The sequence below is a fragment of the Triturus cristatus genome, chromosome 4_2, assembly GCF_964204655.1.
Source record: "Triturus cristatus chromosome 4_2, aTriCri1.1, whole genome shotgun sequence".
NCBI lineage: Eukaryota > Metazoa > Chordata > Amphibia > Caudata > Salamandridae > Triturus > Triturus cristatus.
The window spans coordinates 224,865,750-224,888,841 of NC_140586.1; the positions used below are offsets into that span (position 1 = coordinate 224,865,750).

Below are 23,092 nucleotides of genomic sequence, written 5' to 3' on the forward strand. Positions count from 1 at the left end.
TTTTTTTCCGCCATCGGGTTTGGATGTAACTTCAGCGCTCCTTATCAGTACCGTGTTATCCAAACCTTTTCGAGGCGCAAACCATCGCACACTCGACGGTATTGTTTTCGTCCGCGTGCCTTTTGACGCTTTAACTCAAATAATCGATTCCGGACGTCGACGCGGGCCGCTGGGCCTATCAACGCCTTTCGGGCCTACGGCTAATAGAAAGGACTCCATTCAAAAAATGCCCCCAGTGTGGAGCTAAATTCCCACACAGCGACCAACACAAGGTCTGCAAACTCTGTCTCTCGCCCGAGCACGAGGAGAAAACTTGCCAAGCCTACGCCTCCTTCCGGTCCAAGAAGGCTATTCGTGATCGCCGGGCTCGACGACACGTTATGGCGCAACAGGCTGCACCGGTTCCAGAAGACATCTTCGATGAAAGCCCCGATATTCCGGAGGCAGAGGATTTGGAAGATCTGGACATCGTTTCCGAGGCAGACTACTCCGACGACCACATCACTCCAGGTCAACGAGTGATTGCCCTTGCCCCGACCCAACCCGAAAAAAAGAAGGCTCCGGTCAAGACTTCGCCTGCAAGCCCCAGTCGCGACTGAAAGAAATCTTCAGAAGTTTGCCCCCGGGCCTGGCTCTGAACACAAAGGAAAAGCCTTCCGGCGGCTCGGGACCAAGCAAGCCGCATGTCAGTGCCCCACAGACACCATCGGCACCAAAGTCGGGAGCACATCCTACTCCCGCAGTCTCCAAAAAGGCCTCGGCACCGAAAGAACAAAAGGCCTCAGATCCGAAACCAAAACACTCGGAACTGAAAAAGATTTCCGACTCGACACCAAAGCCGAAGGATCCAAAAACCCCTTCAAAGGCTCCAGAGCAGAAATCTAAATCCCGCTCGGAACCGAAAAAATAGGTGCCGAAAGCGACTATTGAAGAGTGTAGGAGAGTAGGGTCTGCTTTCTATGTTCACCCCCACTTTTTGCTTTTGCTTTACTGGTTTTCGACTTAGATGTGGCTGTGGGCCTGCTAATCAGACCCACAGCCCTGCTGTTCTCTCTCTAAATTAATACTATGTACTTTAGGTGCATAACCCAATTGGTAGGGACCACCTTATTAGACCCTGTATAGTGTACCCTAGGTACCCAGGGCATAGGGGTACCCTAGGCCTACCAGGGGCTGCAGCATGTATTATGCCACCCCTGGCCTGGCCTTCCATTATGACACAACTGGCTGATCACTCAGCTGGGGCAAGGTCGTGTAATCACTCTTAAAGTGCCTTATAATCTTAAACGGTTATGGTAACTATGGTTTGGCTTTATCAAAACATGTCGTGTAAGGTGTCTAACACTTTGGAATAATACCCCCATCCCATTTCTGGTGATGAGGATATTATCCCTCCCTTCTAGAGGGAGAAGACATGTTGAAACCTACTTACCCGGTTAAAGTTAACCAGAGCCCCAGCATCACAAAATGGATGCTGCTGCCGCGACACAAGTCTGACCTCCTGCTGCTGGGAGTGATCCCGGCACTGGAGGCTTGGACAATAGGTTTCCTGCCTTGGGAGGTGCTAGCACCACCCCAGACAGGCCTTAGTGTATTGGGGCAGGGAGGGATGAAAGAAACTAGACACTGCCTGGGGCACACAAGGTGTCCCATGCATAGTCCAGTTCAAACCGATGCTGGCGCACTCCAGCCCCAGTCCTGGCGCGAAACTGGACAAAGGGAAGGGGGTGTAACCACCCCCCTCCCAGGTCCCACCCATAAGGCGTGACCTAGCAGGCAACCCAGCCCCCCAGATTAGTATAAGTGTGGTAGCTGGGCCCCGGGAGATTAGATTATCCTGAACCTGCAACTTGAACAGAAACTCTGGACCTTCGACATTCGACGAAAGAAGAAGACTGAAGAATCTCCCTTGTGGCCAAGGAGTGGCCACCCTGTGCAAACAGGCACTATCAAGAGACTTACCCTTTGCTTTGCTGAAGTTCTACGAGGGACCGACTGCAGAGCCTGACCAGAGCCTTGACTTCCAGACTTCTCCGACCCTGATCCACATCCACAGCCGAGCTGAGATCCGTGGAGGCGACGAGAGACGTGGGACCGGCTACCTGGGAAAAGTGGCGAGTATCTTCCAGCGCAGCTTCTGAGGCACCCTCGAGATTGTGCACCGGGGATTGAGAAGCCCCAACCCCAAGCACCATCTGCACCGAAGATCAGCCCCCCACACTCCAAGAGTCCTGCGTGGGGCCCTTCTGCATTTTCCTGCTTGCTGCGTCTGTCCGGTTACTTGCCCGTTGGCTAGTAACCCCTGTGACGACACACCTTCAATTTTCCACTGCTGGTTTGGATCCTCCAGACTGGCTCCTGCTCCTCTGTGAAAGAGAAGCACCCCAGAGATTCCTGGTCTGCACCAGAAGCAAGTCCTCCATTCTTCGTGGGTTCTGCTTGCCAAGGCTTGGTGAGTCCTAGTTCGACTTCGACGCCGCCGACAGCACGAGCCTTCGTGGGACAGCTCGCCTCCTGGTCCTGGTCGTCCTCGACGTCTCCTGGTACCCGTGGCTGCTGCGACAAGCTTCACCTCTTCACCTGCAATCTCCCGACATCGCCTGGTTCCTTCCTGGTTCCACGTGGTCACAGGCTAGTGACCCAGACTCTGTCCCTTCTGCTTGCAGGTATCCTTCCTTCTTGATCCCAGCCTTGGGATCCACCGGACACTCTTCACTGACTGCCTGTCAGCATCTTTCCTTCAGGCATCCATAGGAGTCGACGACGAAACCCGACGCAAGTTCACACCTATGCACCCGCAGCCCGTGGGCTAGGTAACTTGGGTACTCCGGTGCTCAACAGGGTATTGACTATCCTAGTGTCTAGTTTTCCAGTCTCGACTTCCTAGTTACTCCAGAAGTGTCCTAAATCTTATTATTTCTAAACTGTACTGTTTTCCTCGATTATACGCATTATGCGTGAGTGTTTCCACTCTGCACCTGAATCCCGTGGGCCTCCCACTTCCTAACCTTTGGAAGTATAGTGTAGCCCCAGCGATTCCCTAGGCCTATCCTATTTCCGTGACAGTAGTCCTTATACCACTTACTTAGTATATGGTTTGCGTGGCCCCTAGGGCCTAACTGTATTACTTACCTGTGTGACTTAATGTATGCTTGAATAAGACTGTGTTGTACTTACCTCGAATCTCATAAAGAGTGCTGAGGGTTTGACTAGGATAAATACACTTTATTTTATATATATATCTGTTGTGGTGTCCTTTCATTTGGTATTCAAGGGGTTACAAATGGTATAACAGCTGGCTTCACATGCCATTCAGAGTTTAGCCTAAGACTGCTCTTGTCCATGCTACCACTAGGATAGCTGGTCTATAAGGTTGACTTTACAACCAATCACCATAAGGGTTGTTTGGACTGATATAAGGTGTACACTAGAACTAGTGACATCATACATCAGGCCAACTTCTCACATTGGTGAGCAGCGGTTGGGATCTGAGCTTGCAGTTGTAATACCATTGTAATCTTGAGATACTAAATTGAAAGATCACACAGATATTGTTTAGGTACATGTAACATAGATTATAATACTTAAGTCCTACTGGACGTAGTTGTTGTAGGTTGAAGGGCCTAGCACACCCTGACTACAACTACTAGAGAGGTTTAGTAGATACAACTAGTGTAGGTAGGTGCACACACCACACCCTCACTAGATCATGTCTCTGGGAGGAGATCAAGTTGATCCTCTCTCAGGAGGGGTAGATCCTAGAAAGATCCCTTCTAGATATGATACCCTAACTGTTCAGGAGATGAGACAATTGTGTACCTCCAGAAAGTTAAAACAGGGTGCAAACCCTACCCTCATTCAGCTAGTAGAGATCCTAGAGGAGTATGATGCTCATAGGGCCTCCCAGGCTAGTACCCTAGGTACAGGTGAGGGTCTACCCCGTACAGATGAGTCAGATGGGACTTCAGATGAGGAGGTAGACAGCCAGGTCGAAGTAGGAAGACTTAGCCAGGCTAACTTAAGCTTGCATGGGAGTCTGAATGGGCCCCCCCCCCCCCCATTCAGACCCCCAAGTGAACTTAAACAGAGAAACAGGAGAGACAGATCCCCTTCAAGGGAATCCATCCACTCCCATGTCTCTAACAGCTCCAATGCCTCTTCTCACAGGGGAATGACTTCCCCACAGAGAAAAGAGCATGAAGCCAGAATGAGGGAAGCTAATCTGAGGATTGAGAGGGTAGAACTTGCCCTTGCCAAGGAGAAGCTTGCTCTGGCTAGAGAGCAGAAGTTAAGTGGGTTAGAACCCACTGGTGGCAGCAATATCCCTAAGGATAGAGACAGGACCTATGATAATAGAAACCTGAGCAAGATTGTCCCTCCCTACAAGTGTGGGGATGACATCCACAAATGGATAACTGCTTTGGAGAGAGCCTGCAAAGTACAGCAGGTACCCCAAAGTCAGTGGGCAGCTATCTTGTGGCTCTCCTTCTCTGAGAAAGGTAGAGACAAGCTCCTCACAGTTAGGGATGAGTATGCTGACAATTACACTGTCCTGAAGAGTGCTCTAATTGATGGGTTTGGCCTAACCACTGAACAATACAGGTTGTTGTTCAGGGATACCCAGAAGACACAGACTCAGGACTGGACTGACTTTGTAGATTGTGCCACTAAGGCTTTGGAAGACTGGCTATTGGGAAGTAAGGTTAAGGACTATACAGGATTGTATAATTTGATCATGAGAGAACCAATCCTTAACAACTGTCAAAACCAGCTACTGCATCAACACCTGATTGATTCTGATCTGACCTCTCCCCAAGAATTGGGAAAGAAGGCAGATAGATGGGTCAGGACTAGAGTTAAGCAGAAAAACCAGAACCAGGGCGGTGATTAGAAAAAGGCAGACCAGAAGGGTAATGATCAGAAACAAAAAGACCAGAAGTCTTCACCAGGCCCCCAAAAGGCTCAGGGGGAGGGTGGTCCCAAAAAGGATAAGAAGAAACTTGGCCAAAAGAAACCATGGTGCAACTATTGTAAGTCAAACTCACATTGGTTTAGTGAGTGCACCAAAAAGGATAAGCCCCCAGCCACCATTGCCCCTAAGGCAACTGTACCCCCTAGTTCAGCTGTAAGTGGTGGTTCCCAGCAAAAGGGTGTAGTAGGGTTAACCCTGGGAACTGAGGAGGATTCTGGCCTAGTCAGGATACCTACTCAGGCTGTTCTGATCTGTGATGGGGACATAGCTTTGTCCTCTACTATAGGCCCCAGTAACCTGGGCAAGTACAGACAGACTCCTTTTATCAACCAGAGAATGGCTCAGGCCTACAGGGACACTGGGGCTAGTGTCACAATGGTGACACCTGCCTTTGTGGACCCTGGACAGATCATGCTAGGTGAGAATTACCTAGTGACCAACGCGAGCAATGCCACTACTTCCCATAGCGTGGCAATTGTTAACTTCTCCTGGGAGGGGTAACTGGCCTCAAGAAAGTTGTTGTTAGTTCAGACCTTCCTGTGGAGTGTTTATTGGGCAATGATCTTGAAACTTCAGTTTGGTCTGAAGTGGAGTATAGGACCCATGCAGAAATGCTGGGGATAGATGCACATGTCCTTGCTGTGACCAGGTCACAGGCCAAAAAGTGCAACACTGAACAGGTGCTGGATCCTGGGACAATGGACCAGACACAACCCAAGAGAAAGAGCAGTAGGGTTAAGGCTGTGCCTTCCCCCCTGCCTCAGGTGGTGGATCAGCCCTCACAGGAGGATGATCCTGAGAGCCCTGAAGGAACTGTCCTAGAAGAACTGGAACCTGATCAGGTTGATTTTCTTGGGACAGGGGGACCTTCAAGGGCAAATCTGAGGCAGGCACAATTAGACTGTCCTTCTCTTGAACCCCTCAGGCAGCAGGCTGCTGCTGAGGCTGCAGGGAATGCTCAAGGTACCCATAGAGTGTATTGGGATAAAGGGCTGCTGTATTCAGAGGCTAGAGACCCCAAGCCTGGTGCATCCAGGAGGTTGGTCATACCACTGAATTTCAGAGGCTTCCTTCTTACCTTGGCCCATGATATTCCCCTTGCAGTACACTTAGGCCAGAACAAGACCTGGGACAGACTTGTCCCTCACTTTCACTGGCCTCATATGTCAGAAGATACCAAGGAGTTTTGTCGCTCCTGTGTCACCTGCCAAGCCAGTGGCAAATCAGGTGGCACCACAAAGGCCCCCCTCATACCACTACCTGTGGTGGGGGTCCCCTTTGAGAGAGTGGGCATAGATATTGTAGGACCAATGGACCCACAAACAGCATCTGGGCACAGATTTATACTGGTTATAGTGGACCATGCCACCAGGTATCCAGAAGCTATATCCCTAAGGACCACAACAGCTCCTGTTGTGGCAAGGGCCCTACTTGGAGTATTCTCCAGAGTGGGCTTTCCAAAGGAGGTCATTTCTGACAGAGGTGCCAACTTCATGTCAGGATATTTGACTGCAATGTGGAAGGAGTGTGGTGTGAACTACAAGTTCACCACACCCTATCACCCACAGTGCAATGGGCTTGTGGAGAGATTCAACAAGACTCTAAAGGGAATGATAAAAGGTTTACCAGACAAGCTTAGGCGAAGATGGGACATCCTTTTACCCTGCCTTCTGTTTGCTTACAGAGAGGTCCCACAAAAGGGGGTTGGCTACAGCCCTTTTGAGCTTTTGTTTGGGCATCCTGTAAGAGGACCCCTCTGTTGAGTAAGGGAAGGATGGGAGAGACCTCTCAGACAGCCCAAACTTGATATAGTGGATTCTGTACTTGGTCTCCGCTCCAGGATGGCAGAGTATATGAAGAAGGCTTCTAAAAACCTTGAGGCAAGCCAAGAACTCCAAAAAGCTTGGCATGACCAAAAGGCTGTGCTGACTGTGTACCAGCCAGGGCAGAAAGTGTGGGTGTTGGAGCCAGTGGCCCCAGCAGCACTCCAAGACAAATGGTCTGGACCCTACACTATTGTTGAGAAAAAGGGAGAAGTCACCTACTTGGTCGGCCTTGGGACTCCCAGAAGCCCCCACAGGGTGCTTCATGTCAACAGATTGAAGGCATATGTTGACAGGGCAGACATGAGCTTACTCATGGCTACAGATGAGGGGCAGGAGGAAGAGAGTGACCCTCTCCCAGACCTGTTGACTCAGAACCCTGATGATGGCTCAGTTGATGGTGTGGTCTTTTCTGACAGCCTCACTGTCCATCAGCAACAGGACTGCAGACAAGTTCTGCAATCCTACAGACATATGTTCTCTCTGACCTCAAGTCAGACAAACTGGTGCACCCATGAGGTGGACACTGGTGACAGTCTGCCTGTGAAGAGTAAAATCTACAGGCAACCTGACCATGTCAGGGACTGCATAAAAGTTGAGGTACAAAAGATGTTGGAGATGGGAGTCATTGAACCTTCAGAGAGCCCTTGGGCTAGTCCTGTAGTCCTTGTGCCAAAGCCTCACACCCAAGATGGTAAGAGAGAGATGAGGTTTTGCGTGGATTACAGAGGTCTCAATGCTGTCACTAGGGCAGATGAGCTCATTGACAGATTGGCAGCTGCCAAGTTTTTGAGTACATTTGACCTCACAGCTGGCTACTGGCAAATCAGACTAGCTGAGAGTGCAAAAGCCAAAACTGCTTTCTCGACCCCAGGAGGACATTATCAATTTGTGGTAATGCCCTTAGGTTTGAAGAATGCACCTGCCACTTTCCAAAGGCTGGTGAATCAAGTCCTTACTGGGTTGGATGACTACTGTGCAGCTTATCTTGATGATATTGCTGTCTTTAGCTCCACCTGGGAGGATCACCTGGGCCACCTGAGGAATGTTTTAGAGGCTCTGCAAAAGGCAGGCCTCACTATCAAGGTCACTAAGTGCCAGATAGGGCAGAGCAAGGTTGTGTACCTGGGCCACCTAGTTGGTGGGGGTCAGGTTCAACCACTGGAGAGCAAGATCCAGACCATAAAGAACTGGACTCCTCCAACTACCCAGACTCAGGTCAGAGCTTTCTTGGGCCTGACTGGGTACTACAGAAAGTTTGTTAAGAACTATGGGTCCATTGTGACACCACTTAATGACTTGACCTCCAAGAAAATGCCAAAGAAAGTTCAGTGGACAGTAAGCTGTCAAAAAGCATTTGATGACCTGAAGCAGGCCATGTGCAGTGCACCTATTCTGAAAAGTCCAGACTACTCCAAAGAGTTTATTGTCCAGACAGATGCTTCTGAGTTGGGTGTGGGAGCTGTTCTTTCACAACTGAATATAGATGGTCAAGACCAGCCCATTACTTTTATAAGTAGGAGGCTGACCCCTGGAGAGAAACGTTGGTCAGCCATTGAGAGGGAGGCCTTTGCTGTGGTTTGGGCCCTGAAGAAGCTGAGGCCATACTTGTTTGGCACTCACTTCAAGATTCAGACAGACCATAAGCCCCTCTTGTGGCTAAATCAGATGAAGGGTGAAAATCCCAAACTTCTTAGGTGGTCCATTTCCCTACAGGGGATGGACTTCACAGTGGAACATAGACCTGGGACTGACCATGCCAATGCAGATGGACTCTCCAGATATTTCCACTTAGAACATGAAGACTCATCTGGTCAAGGTTAGTTTAATGTCCCTAAGTTTGGGGGGGGGGGGGGGGTTGTGTAGGAGAGTAGGGTCTGCTTTCTATGTTCACCCCCACTTTTTGCTTTTGCTTTACTGGTTTTCGACTTAGATGTGGCTGTGGGCCTGCTAATCAGACCCACAGCCCTGCTGTTCTCTCTCTAAATTAATACTATGTACTTTAGGTGCATAACCCAATTGGTAGGGACCACCTTATTAGACCCTGTATAGTGTACCCTAGGTACCCAGGGCATAGGGGTACGCTAGGCCTACCAGGGGCTGCAGCATGTATTATGCCACCCCTGGCCTGGCCTTCCATTATGACACAACTGGCTGATCACTCAGCTGGGGCAAGGTCGTGTAATCACCCCTTGCTTAGGTGTAGTATTCCTATACCTACCTTATATATAGACACATGTGTACCTATCAGCCACTCCTATGGCAGGCCTTAACAATCCTGGAGGCAGAGTGCTTGGTAACATGTGAGATAGTGCTCTAGCCTGAGCTGAGCTTGTCTGCAGCTTTCGGAACCATGTCCTTATAGCTGTTCTATGATATAGCCTACCATATACTCTTAAAGTGCCTTATAATCTTAAACGGTTATGGTAACTATGGTTTGGCTTTATCAAAACATGTTGTGTAAGGTGTCTAGCACTTTGGAATAATACCCCCATCCCATTTCTGGTGATGAGGATATTATCCCTCCCTTCTAGAGGGAGAAGACATGTTGAAACCTACTTACCCGGTTAAAGTTAACCAGAGCCCCAGCATCACAAAATGGATGCTGCTGCCGCGACACAAGTCTGACCTCCTGCTGCTGGAGTGATCCCGGCACGGGAGGCTTGGACAATAGGTTTCCTGCCTTGGGAGGTGCTAGCACCACCCCAGACAGGCCATAGTGTATTGGGGCAGGGAGGGATGAAAGAAACTAGACACTGCCTGGGGCACACAAGGTGTCCCATGCATAGTCCAGTTCAAACCGATGCTGGCGCACTCCAGCCCCAGTCCTGGTGCGAAACTGGACAAAGGGAAGGGGGTGTAACCACCCCCCTCCCAGGTCCCACCCATAAGGCGTGAGCTAGCAGGCAACCCAGCCCCCCAGATTAGTATAAGCGGGGTAGCTGGGCCCCGGGAGATTAGATTATCCTGAACCTGCAACTTGAACAGAAACTCTGGACCTTCGACATTCGACGAAAGAAGAAGACTGAAGAATCTCCCTTGTGGCCAAGGAGTGGCCACCCTGTGCAAACAGGCAATATCAAGAGACTTACCCTTTGCTTTGCTGAAGTTCTACGAGGGACCGACTGCAGAGCCTGACCAGAGCCTTGACTTCCAGACTTCTCCGACCCTGATCCACATCCACAGCCGAGCTGAGATCCGTGGAGGCGACGAGAGACGTGGGACCGGCTACCTGGGAAAAGTGGCGAGTATCTTCCAGCGCAGCTTCTGAGGCACCCTCGAGGTTGTGCACCGGGGATTGAGAAGCCCCAACCCCAAGCACCATCTGCACCGAAGATCAGCCCCCCACACTCCACGAGTCCTGCGTGGGGCCCTTCTGCATTTTCCTGCTTGCTGCATTTGTCCGGTTACTTGCCCGTTGGCTAGTAACCTCTGTGACGACACACATTCAATTTTCCACTGCTGGTTTGGCTCCTCCAGACTGGCTCCTGCTCCTCTGTGAAAGAGAAGCACCCCAGACCTTCCTGGTCTGCACCAGAAGCAAGTCCTCTATTCTTCGTGGGTTCCGCTTGCCAAGGCTTGGTGAGTCCTAGTTCGACTTCGACGCCGCCGACAGCACGAGCCTTCGTGGGACAGCTCGCCTCCTGGTCCTGGTCGTCCTCGACGTTTCCTGGTACCCGTGGCTGCTGCGACAAGCTTCACCTCTTCACCTGCAATCTCCCGGCATCGCCTGGTTCCTTCCTGGTTCCACGTGGTCACTGGCTAGTGACCCAGACTCTGTCCCTTCTGCTTGCAGGTATCCTTCCTTCTTGATCCCAGCCTTGGGATCCACCGGACACTCTTCACTGACTGCCTGCCAACATCTTTCCTTCAGGCATCCATAGGAGTCGACGACGAAACCCGACGCAAGTTCACTCCTATGCACCCGCAGCCCGTGGGCTAGGTAACTTGGGTACTCCGGTGCTCAACAGGGTATTGACTATCCTAGTGTCTAGTTTTCCAGTCTCGACTTCCTAGTTACTCCAGAAGTGTCCTAAATCTTATTATTTCTAAACTGTACTGTTTTCCTCGACTACACGCATTACGCGTGAGTGTTTCCACTCTGCACCTGAATCCCGTGGGCCTCCCACTTCCTAACCTTTGGTAGTATAGTGTAGCCCCAGCGATTCCCTAGGCCTATCCTATTTCCGTGACAGTGGTCCTTATACCACTTACTTAGTATATGGTTTGCGTGGCCCCTAGGGCCTAACTGTATTACTTACCTGTGTGACTTAATGTATGCTTGAATAAGACTGTGTTGTACTTACCTCGAATCTCATAAAGAGTGCTGAGGGTTTGACTAGAATAAATACACTTTATTTTATATATATATCTGTTGTGGTGTCCTTTCATTTGGTATTCCAGGGGTTACAAATGGTATAACAGCTGGCTTCACATGCCATTCAGAGTTTAGCCTAAGACTGCTCTTGTCCATGCTACCACTAGGATAGCTGGTCTATAAGGTTGACTTTACAACCCATCACCATAAGGGTTGTTTGGACTGATATAAGGTGTACACTAGAACTAGTGACATCATACATCAGGCCAACTTCTCACAAAGAGCAAGAACTTTTTCTGTCGGATCCCATCGATCCGAAACTAAAAGCTCTCCAAGTGGACCCTAAGACAGGGCATATTGTTAGCATTCCACACAAGAAGAGGAAATTGGACACCCCACACATCCCTGAGGTGCCTATGAAGAAAAGAGACTGTGCAACTTCACCTTTAAGACCCTCTTCTCCTGTTCTTCCTACTAAGCCTTCCTCTCTTCCAAAGTCTCCCATACTTCCCCCATATTCACCACCACCATAGGATGATGATAATTTAGGGGGTGGGGGAGGCAACAATGACCCTTTTACTGACTCTGATGATGACACAGACATACCACAGGACACCTGGGATGACTATGATGACCCAGTAGATCCTCCAGACCTTTCTGATCCTGATGCATTCCCAACTAAGCCATCTCCCCCAGATGACAATATTGGCTTTAGTCAGCTCACTGATAGGGCTGCACAGTACCATGGTGTTCAAATGCATTCTGACCCCACAGAGGAAGACTTCCTAATAGACACTTTTGCACAGTCACAAAAGACAGTACAAACGTTACCCATGTTAAAAGGTGTCATTAAACATGCCCCAGAGATATTCAAAGACCCTGTAAGGGCTAGAATTCTCAATCCTCGGATTGATAAAAAATATAAACCTGCCCCTAATGATCCCACCTACATTAAGGGGCAACTTCCCTTAGACTCTCTGGTAGTGACCAATGCTAGAAAGCATGCCAACTCTCAGACCTCCGGTGATGCTCCACTTCCAAAGAGTCTAAATTACTAGACGCTTTGGGCAAACGAGTTGCCGCCCAAGCAGTTAAACACTGGAGGATAGCTAATGCGCAGGCATTACTTGCCAGGTACGATAGGGCTCATTACGATGAGCTTAAAACCCTAATGCAGCATTTTCCTGACCAATATAAAGACAAAGCCAATGATTTGATTCAGGAGGGCAAGTTAATAACAAACGCATCAATTAAGTGTACCCTCGATGCAGCAGACACCGCATCTAGATCCATCAACACTAGTGTGTTACTAAGAAGACATGCCTGGCTGCACATTTCTGGATTCCAACAAGAAGTGCAGACTACCATCCTCAATCAGCCGTTCAATCACGAACAACTTTTTGGCCCAGCTGTGGATACAGCTTTAGAAAAAATGATAAGGGACACGGAGACTGCTAAATCCATGGGAGAATTACAGTCTCCATCTACACGAGGCTCATTTCGGCGCTCCTTTTATAGAGGAGCATCCAAAAACATCAGTACAGACACTGCTTCTTCCTCCTATAAATACCCCACACAAACATCCCCCAACAAGGGATATTTTAGGGTAGGGTACAGGGGAAATAACAACAAAGGTAGAGGCCGAGGTAACAATAACACTCGTGCCTCTCCCACTAAAAGAGTGAATTCCCTCCACTCCCTCCAGACCATTCCACTCCAGTCGAAGGGAGACTCTCACAGTTCCTACCTGTCTGGAATTCCATCACTACAGACAAGTGGGTAAGACAAATTATCCAGTATGCTTACTGCCTGGAACTTACTGCAACTCCCCCCAACATACCGCCCAAACAACGTCCACGGGACTTCTGACGCTCCTGAAACAAGAAGTTCCCTCACTGCTTCAAAAGCATGCAATATAACTAGTTACCTTACAGCATCAAGGAACAAGCGTTTACTCCCTTTATTTCCTCATCCCCCAAAAAGACGGTACTCTAAGACCAATACTGGACCTCAGACCTCTCAATCTTTACATACAGTCAGATCATTTTCACCTGATCACTCTTCAACAAGTCCTACCACTGCTTCAAGAAGGCGACTTCCTTGCTACACTAGACCTCAAGGACGCCTACTTCCATATTTCCATACACCCTGCTCACTGGAAATATCTAAGTTTCACAGTGGACGGCCAACACTATCAGTTCAAAGTTCTGCCATTCGGGGTGACCACAGCATCCAGAGTATTCACAAAGTGCCTTGCAGTAGTAGCAGCGCACTTGCGAAGGCAGCAAATCCATGTATTTCCATACCTCGACGACTGGCTGATAAAAGCCAAGTCATACAACCAGTGTGCTCACCACACTTATCAAACTATTCAGCTGCTACTCAGCTTGAGTTTCACAGTGCACTACACCAAGTCACACCTTCAACCCTCTTCCCTACATCAGTACCTAGGAGCCACAATAGACACTTCCAAAGCTCTATCATACCCCAATCCAGCCAGGATAGCCAGTTTGCAAACCCTCATCACCAAATTTCAGCCTCAACACTCTCTTCCAGCCAGAGTGTTAATGCAACTCATAGGAATGATGGCCGCTTGCATTTTCATTGTACTTCACGCAAGACTTCAAATGCGCCCTTTACAGGAATGCTTAGCACGTCAGTGGAACCAGGCTCAAGGTCAACTTACAGATCTGGTGTTGGTGGACAGCCGCACACATCTCTGCAGTGGTGGAACACACAACACCTTCCCAGAGGGCGACCGTTCCTAAAGCCAGTTCCACAAATATTGCTAACAGCGGACGTATCACTCACAGGCTGGGGAGCCCATCTCCTAAACTACACAGTTCAGGGCAAGTGGACCACTCAACAAAAGCTGCTCCACATCAATCACCTAGAATTACTAGCAATATTTCTAGCGTTAAAGTCATTCCAAGTACATCTCCTCCACAAAACTGTCCTAGTACGCACCGACAATATGACAGCAATGTATTACATACAAAAACAAGAAGGAACACACTCGTTGCAGCGGTCTCAACTGGCGCAAAGCATATGGAGATGGGCCATTCCACAAAACATACATCTTCTGGCACAACATCTTCCAGGAGTGAACAATCAGATTGCGGATCTGTTGAGTCGTCAGACTCAGCAGATACACGAATGGGAACTTTATCCGCAAGTTCTTCAACCCTTTTTCCACATGTGGGGCCACCCAGACATAGATCTGTTTGCCGCAAACGCAAAATACCCAACCTTCGCCGCCAGGTACCCACACCCGTTGGCCAAGGGCAATGCGATATGGATGAACTGGTCAGGCAGATTTGCGTATGCTTTTCCGCCCCTCCCACTCATTCCGCTAGTAGTGCTCAAGCTCAAACAGCAGTCTCTCAAGATGATCCTGGTTGCGTCCACATAGGCACGGCAACCATGGTTCACAACACTACTTGAACTCTCAGTAGTTCCACATCAAAAACTACGTCTCTCCCCAAGGCTGCTCACGCAGAACCATGGAGAGATGAGGCACCCAGATCCAGCACAACTGAATCTAGCAATCTGGCTCCTGAAATCCTAGAGTTCGATTACCTCAACCTTCCACCCGACTGTATGAATATTATTAGAGAAGCCAGACGACCCACTACAAGGGCTTGCTATGCAGCTAAATGGAAAAGATTAGTTATTTACTGCAATAACAAAATTGACCCACTAAATGCTTCAATTCAAAACCTCATTTGCTATTTGCTGCATCTACAAAGATGCAATCTGGCATACTCATCTATAAGACTACATCTGGCTGCCCTTGCCGCCTACCTACAAAACAGACAACATTTGTCATTGTTTAGAGTACCTGCTATCAAAGCCTTTATGGAAGACCTCAAGAGGATAATTCCACCCAGACTGCCACCCTCTCCGGTGGAACTTAAACATTGTTCTTACTAGACTCATGGGTCCCCCATTTGAGCCATTACACAAATGCGAATTACAATATCTTACATGGAAAGTAGCTTTCCTTATCGCAATCACCTCTTTCAGGAGAGTAAGTGATATCCAGGCTTTAACCATACAAGAGCCATTCTCACAAATACATCGTAACACGGTGGTTCTTAGGACAAAGACAAAATTTCTTCCCAAAGTAATCTCGGCTTTCCATCTTAATCAATCAGTAGAGTTACCAGTATATTTCCAAAACCCTGATTCGGTAGCGGAAAGAGCTCTTCACACGCTTGACGTCAAAAGAGCTTTGCTTTATTACATAGACAGGACTAAAGCCTTCAGAAAGATGAAACAACTGTTTGTAGCTTTCTCTCCACCTCATAAGGGCAACCCCATCTCCAAAGCTGGAATTGCAAGGTGGATAGTCAAATGCATTCAAATATGCTACCAAAAAGCAAAACGTACATTAACAATTCCCCCTAGGGCGCATTCAACTCGCAAACTAGTGGCTTCCATGGCATTCTTAGGATACATTCCCCATGAAGACATTTGTAAGGCAGCAACATGGTCTACTACACACACCTTCACCAAACACTATTGTGTAGATGTGCAGGCGAAGGAACAACCTTCTGTAGGCCAGGTTGTTCTTAAGACACTTTTTCAAACTACTGTAACCGATATAGGCGACCACCGCTAGGGGAGACACTGCTGTACAGTCTATGCACAGAGTGTGAATTCTGCAGCTCATAAGCCTCTAATGGAAAATGCTACTTACCAGTATGCATCTGTTCTTGGCATGTAGAGCTGCAGAGATTCACACGCCCACCCACCTCCCTGTAACCTGTATCTGTTCCAGTGTTATCTTACTTAGATACATTCACATGGACATCTTTTCTGTTTCATACAAACTCCATCATTTCCCATCATGGCGAAAAACAATCTGAGGATGGAGTCGATGCCCATGCGCACTATCGTCCAAGGGAGGAGTCTCCTATCGTGAACTACAAAAGACTTCTTCCAAGACAACAACAAGGTGTAAGCACCCGAGCCCAACACCAGATGGCGATCTATGCAGAGTGTGAATCTCTGCAGTTCTACATGCCAAGAACAGATGCATACTGGTAAGAAGCATTTTCCATTTAAATATGTACTCCGGGGTCCCCGCACGTAGGCAGGAATAGTTAGTGCTTATGACTTTTATGAGGAGTCTTCTGGAAGAGAACTATGATTACTGGTAAATAACTCATCCTTCCTTGACATTTGACTCTGCGGTACCTTCATGCACTGGACAAGAACTGTACTGCCTTTAGCGGGAGAGGGTGCGGACTGACAGGCTATCCCTCGTCCATTGGGAATTTGTCCCCATACAAAGAAGGGATGGGTTCCACAGAAAAGATTTTAGACATCAAAGTTCCAGAAAACCCCCACAGTGTTCTGTTGGGGTAGCCGCACAAAAGTACTGTCTGCTAAGCAGTCGCTCCTGGCCAAAGGGAGCCCCAACCTTACCTCACATCTGGGATTGGTATTTTAAAATATGGTAAATGCTGGGTATGGAAACGATTACGTTTAGTATTCAAGCCTGGAATGTACTTTCCTATTGAACTGACATCTTCTTCTGAACTACCTGTCAGAGCACTGTAGGAAGTTCTGCAAATATTACAGGACTGAAGTTACTTAGGAGACTAGATGGGGAATGCTCCAGTGTTATTACACTTAGATGACTGAAGATTCTGAACCAGAGGAATTAGGGTGAAGCTTATTGTGGGAGAGAGGGGGCACTGGGAAAGTGTTAGTGTGCATAAAAGTCATGCAGAAACTTTCAATAAAACTATTTGAAGCATAATCTAGTGCTTGTTGTTGCTTTTTCATTTTCTGCACTGAAAATGACAGGTGCCAGTCATACAAGCTAAGGCAATGATGGTGGTTTTATTGCATTATTAGATTTGGAGGGATTAAGAGCTGTTCTGGTCTAAAACTCTGACTTTTAAAGCACACGCAGATCTTAGTAGTAACTCCTTACCTCGCTGCCCTCTCTTGTCCGCTTACCAGCTGCTTAATTACTTCCACCTGACGAAGTGCAGACAGAAAATTATGGAAACTGTGATGCTGAGTACAGGTGAGGGGGGTGTCAGGGAGTGTGGGGTCAAAGGCGTGGCTAAAAAATATTCTTTATTTTTTTGCCAATAGGTAAGTACATATAAAATATAATACACAAACCGTGAGTAACAAATAAATGGAATTTACATGTTATCTGTTGGAAATATTTTTTTTGGGTAGGAAAGTTCGGTTCGTTAATGCGGTCACTTTGGGTGCCTGTCGGTATAACCAGACGGTCACCGATTTGAATCCTAGTTGGTGCACTGCGGAAATAATGACCTGTTTTTATAGTGCTAAAAGGATCCCGCCTGTGATAGAAAGCACTGCGAATGTATGCCATTAGTTTAAACATTTTAAAAATATATGACACACAGTTTAAGTTTGCACACAGTGCAAATAGCCTATCAAAAACTTTAAATGTTTACAGTGCTTTCAAAAGTTGTGTAAGATGCTGACCGTACCTAGTGTATACCCTTTTGAAAAACATTTTTTTTATAAGTTTCTATTAAAAGGACGAATACACATTCTGTCACCCGTAAGTGGCTCCCAAGGCGCCTTTAGATCTGTTGATTAACCAATTGACCACATTTACATACATTTTCGGTAGCAGGCACAAAAGAGACCAGGATTGCTTCTTCTTCAGCTGCCTCTACCTTCTCTCACTTCACAGTACAAGAGGCTTTTCTCCCATTTCAACCCACGGGAACTCCACCATTTCAGGAACTGCTGTTTTTTTTAATAAAAAGGTATGGGACCTGTTTTGATCAAATGAGTACAGCTTGGGAACATCGTTCTGTTTCCTTGCACACTTCGACTTCTGATTATGTCCCAAATTCATGCTGTGTTTAGGCTGCATTGGAGAAAATCTAGAAGTATAATAGACTAACTTGATCATAATTATAGGTCTTTGCTATTATCTTCTTCAGGAGAAGTGATTGAGGGCTGCGGAGATAAAGAAGTTTTGATTCCATCCAAACGGAAAAAACCTGCAGCTGCGAATCCTGCCCGAGCTCAGAAAAGAAAGGCTGATGAAAGTAAGTTTGCATTTTTCTACTTGTATAGTACTAAAGCCCTTGGGTGCCCAAGCTTTTGCTGTTCCATTTAGGGATTATTCCATTTCAGGGATGTCCAACAAAGTTCCTGGAGCTGTGAACTCACGCCAGATTTTTATCATAGCCACTCAGTAAGAAAATAAGTTCTCCAACATTGGATCTTTCATTTACTCACTTGCTTGAATCATTCCCTGTCATCAGGCTCAATCCCCAGTACAGTAACATGGCAGTATATAGTGTAAAACTTACAGCATACAATATTCAGTGTAAAAAGGCCATAGACCTGAAACAACATAATATGTAGTAGCACATCTACCTCATTGTAAAGAACCCAAACTTCAGCCAAGTAGGTGAAAGTTTAAGCTCTCCTACTCCCCCTTGAGGCCACAATAGTTCAGATTTCTACTGCAGGTTGTGTGTGAGGGAACCCTCTGGCAGACCTCTGATCTGACCCTTCAGTGAACCTGAAATATTTACTGTTTTGGTCTGCCCTGGATGGATTTGAACAAGCCCTATCTTCAGTACTGAAGTACTATGAGTTGGTTTTAGGGAAGAATAGTATATTTTCTGGGCTAGGGAGATTATTTGATCTGACAGCCAACTGCCACCAACTATCACCATGGTTGACAGAGAAAACAAAATATCTATTTAAACCTTGCTCATCTTGTGGAAATAAAAAAGATTTACACTGATGACTCACATTCTCAATGTATTTTTTGCCTTTATCCAATTCATAAGGCATCAGAATGTGATATTTGTAAGACTTTTGCAGTTAAAACACGTAAGGACCAAGAAAGGAGGTTGGGATTATTCCTTATTGATAAAGAACATTTTCGCCCATCTAAAGGAGGTGCCCCCTCTTTACTGGAGGATTCTGTGTAAAGTACCTCTCCAAGCACTTCCACAAAGGCAGCGCAGAAGACTTGTACAATTTCCTGAGCATGATTTATTTGGTACAGTTCTTGCAGCCACCTCCTCAGGTAATGAGAAAGATAAGCATACCTTCAAGCACTATAGAGTGCATCAAACTGTTGTAAATAAGAAGAAATCTTTGAAAGACTTCTCTTCCAAGGAATCATCAGCAACATGAACATCAAGCGCATCAACACAGTCGTCGACAGTGAGAGCTTATTCGTCAACAGTAGACTATACCTTAGATAGTACTAGGGAGAGGAGTTGATCTAACGGCTAGGGCGGTCGACCTTGAATCTGGGGAACTGGGTTCGAGTCTCGGCAATGACGCTGTGATTCTGGGCAAATCACTTAATCTCCCCGTGCCTAACAAAAAAAAATGAATGTGTACTCATGTAATGCAATTGGTGCTATGTAAAGCGCTCTGATACCCGATTCGGGTCAAGTTTGCGCTATATAAAACTATGTAAAATAAAAAAATAAAAAACTGACGATGACTCTGCTGTCGACGGCATTCATACCATCGACGTTGAAATCACTGAAGACGAAACCACCGTCGACAGCCACACTGTCAACTGTAAACTTAAGAGGAGATGTTTTTTATCATTAAAGGTGTCAAAGTACCTCCAGCTCAGATATTGCAGTCACACCAGGAGGAGGAGGCTAGTGATTATTCATCGCTGACAGCTTACAGTTCAACGCATTTAGATGTAAGCTACGTTCCAGATTTGATAGAAGAAACGGATGAAGAGCCCTACAACAAATATGTTTATCAGCAAGGTTGTAAGTTTTTAACTACTCAAATTGGTATGTGGAAGAAACCACCAAGATATCATAGGGAACCAGATGTGGTCCAAGTGCCGATGGCCTTTTTATCAACATTGCAACAGATGATGGATACTTTCAATTAATTATTACCAAAGCAACTAACTACTAATCCTGAAATCGTGTTAACTGCTACACTCATTCCACCACCTCCTCCATCTGTTCTTTACTGTTTTGCTTCCTCAGCAACCGTCACCACTACCTCCTCTGTCACCCTCAAGGTAACCATCTTCCAGATCTGTTCACAGAGAAGACATGGATGATGTTGACTCCAATGATTCTGTATATTCTGATATGGATGTGTAGGAGGGTGAACTATCACAGGACGATGGAGGACAAGATGGTAATGGATGGGAATTCATTGTCCCAAGTGGAAATGATAATGTGGCAAATCCACAGGTTTCTACAGATATCCCTAAAATTAATTCATTCATTTAAAGAGCTGCCAATAAATTGAACCTACCAATCAAGCCTGTAGATCAATGATGTTTTCTTTACAACTTTAAAGAGCAACCTCATACATCCGTTAAATCCATACTCATTCTTGATTATTCCTGGTCGAAAGGTTTGCAATTTATACGGACACTGGTTCGAATGCCTTTGTTGATACCTCATCTGAAGAAAAAAATATAAGGCTCTAAATTCACTTTCCGATTGCCTCACTGGTCATACTAAACCGGATTCAGTCATCCTCTGGTCCCCAGACAAGGATAGAAAACTCCTTGATAATCTGGGCTGAAGAATCTTGTCTATGGCAGCAACCTTCATTAAGACAGCCAATGCCCTGGCAATTCTAGGTCGCTATGATCACCAGATGTAGCATGACATTGCTCCGTTACTGGAACTCATTCCTGAAGATAAGAGGAAAGCGACAAGAGCTATCTTGAAAGAAGGGGAGCTTACTTCCTTCATTATTGATGCAGCCATTGATGCCTCAAACACAGGGTTTCGCCAACTGGCAGGAGATACTGTATTAAAAAGACAAGACTGGCTAAAGTCCACAGCCTTCCGTACTGACGTCCAATCAAAGATTCTGGACAGGTCTATTGATGGCCCCTTTCTTTTTGGCTAGCATGTAGATGAGACTTTGCAAGGTCTTAAAACTGACGCTGACACCGCAGAGGCATTAGGAATTTAGCAGTTTTGCAGATTCGGGACATCTGGTTTTCTTGGCTCAAGAAGATCACAAAATTTCAGAGGAGGATTCAATCAATATGGACAAAAGGGACGTACATATTATCCTCAAAGACAGACTGGATGCAATCATGGATACTCCTTTAGTCTGAATCAAATACAGTCTTATGGGAGATCCTCAGGGAGTAAAAGAGGATTCCTCACAAGCATGTAACAACGACAATCAATAAAAAGCTTGACTGTCTGCTGGTGGCCCCTTTTCCATTTGGTCTCAGAAGTTGAAGGGGGGGATAATTTACTTTTTTTGCCCTTCATGGGAGATCATAACATCAGACAAATAGGTGAAGCAAATTGTACAATCAGATCATACGTTGGAGTTTGCCCGGAGACCCCACAGTTTGTCCACCAAAAATGGAACATCATCTTCATTAGAAGGCCCTTCAATTGGAAATTCATTCTTCTCCTCCGGGGGCTATTGAACTTGTCCGCAAATCACAAAGAAACCAAGGATTTTATTCCAGGTTCTTCCTAATCAAAAAGAGGATGGCTCAATGGAGACCAATACTCAATCTGAGACAGCTGAGCAAGTTTCTAAGGAAACAGTCTGTAAAGGTCATGCCGTAGGAAGACAAATGAGATTTTAGAGGTTGATAAAGTAGGAAGTTTCTTTATTCAAAAGGAGAAACTCCAGCTCAGTCCAGCAGTCATATCCCAGCTCAGCAACAGTTCTCACTGCTTCTCTTTGAAAACAAACATTCTAATAGAAGCATACCAATACAAAATATGTAAGTATAAACATACTAAACATATACAACTCTGCCTATAGGATACAAAGCTACAGAGCACTTTACCACACACCCTTCCCCCAACTAAAAAGAACATATCCAGTGACAATGAAGATTAAAAAATCATGTGTGAGCACGATATATTACTCAAACGTCTGAACAACCACCCTATTAAGGTTTCATATGCGTCCACACTCCAATCTCACTGTATTACGAAACAACCTGATCACTTTATATAGTTTATTATACTTCAAAATGTTACCTGAGTTTCTAGGTAATTTGATCCTTATCAGTACTCCCACATTGATGGTAAAAATGTTTACACCTTTGCGTTGGTCATACATGATTTTGTTTCTCTCTTGTAAATCCCTCTCCTTTACCATTCCCTTGTTCACCAAATCTTCCCAGCAAAATAATTTTGACTATAAGCATTCGCCCACAGTGGGCTTATTCTTGTGCATGGTTTACCTTTCTTAAAAATTTCAAAGGGACCTACCCGCTGGTAGAATGAGGTATAAACCTGTACTCCTCCACCCTACTCATCACCATGGTCAACTAGCCAACCCCTTTGTACTTAGCAATTTGTATCGTTCCCTTGAGGGTCCTTTTAAATCTCTCCACCATTCCATTCGATTCTGGGTGATATACCACGCATCATTTATAAACAATGCCTCTCTACTATAGAAATCTTTCCATCTCCCTTGAGTTCAACTGAACCCCATTGTCCGTAAGTTTCCTCTTCTCCAGTTTTGGGGTGTCTTTCATAGATTCACATGCTTGAATATTCCCCGTCGTCGAAGTGGGAGTCCCACGGTACATAAAAAGCAATAAGCCTCATGTATATAGATACATCATAAATATATATATAAGAATAAAATACATATATAAATAAACATTATATAGTTTAAAGTAACATACCAAGTCAAAAATACCATAGGATAACATTGACACATAGGAAAGCATTGAAAAAGGAATCACTTTACTGACATATCCATGTCGTTTTTATAGTCCAAACTGCAGCCAATCAGGCGCAAGCACCCTCTAAAACCTTCTCCTCAGAGGCTCAGGCCCTCAGATTTTCTACCGCACGTCGTGTGAAGGGAGTCTCCCTGAGCTCTGCTCAGTTTGTTCACTGGTTTTGGATTTCTTCAACTTTTCCAGATGTCTTCAAGTAAGAAGTCTCTTTTCTGTCCTTGTACTTCTTGTGGGAAGTTGAGGCTTTATTCAGAGGACCCTCAAGAAAAGTG

General features: G+C 46.3%; 1 protein-coding gene across 13 annotated transcripts in view; it reads left to right on the forward strand.

The window, feature by feature from the left end:
* The window catches only part of LOC146833473 (uncharacterized), a 511,810-nt gene that overhangs the window by 241,424 nt on the left and 247,294 nt on the right, over window positions 1–23,092 (forward strand). For all 13 annotated transcript variants that reach the window (XM_085601304.1, XM_085601299.1, XM_085601303.1 and 10 more), the window contains one exon: window positions 18,064–18,171. In XM_085601304.1, coding sequence (XP_085457430.1) covers window positions 18,064–18,171 — 108 coding nt within the window. The remainder of the gene's footprint in view (window positions 1–18,063; window positions 18,172–23,092) is intronic.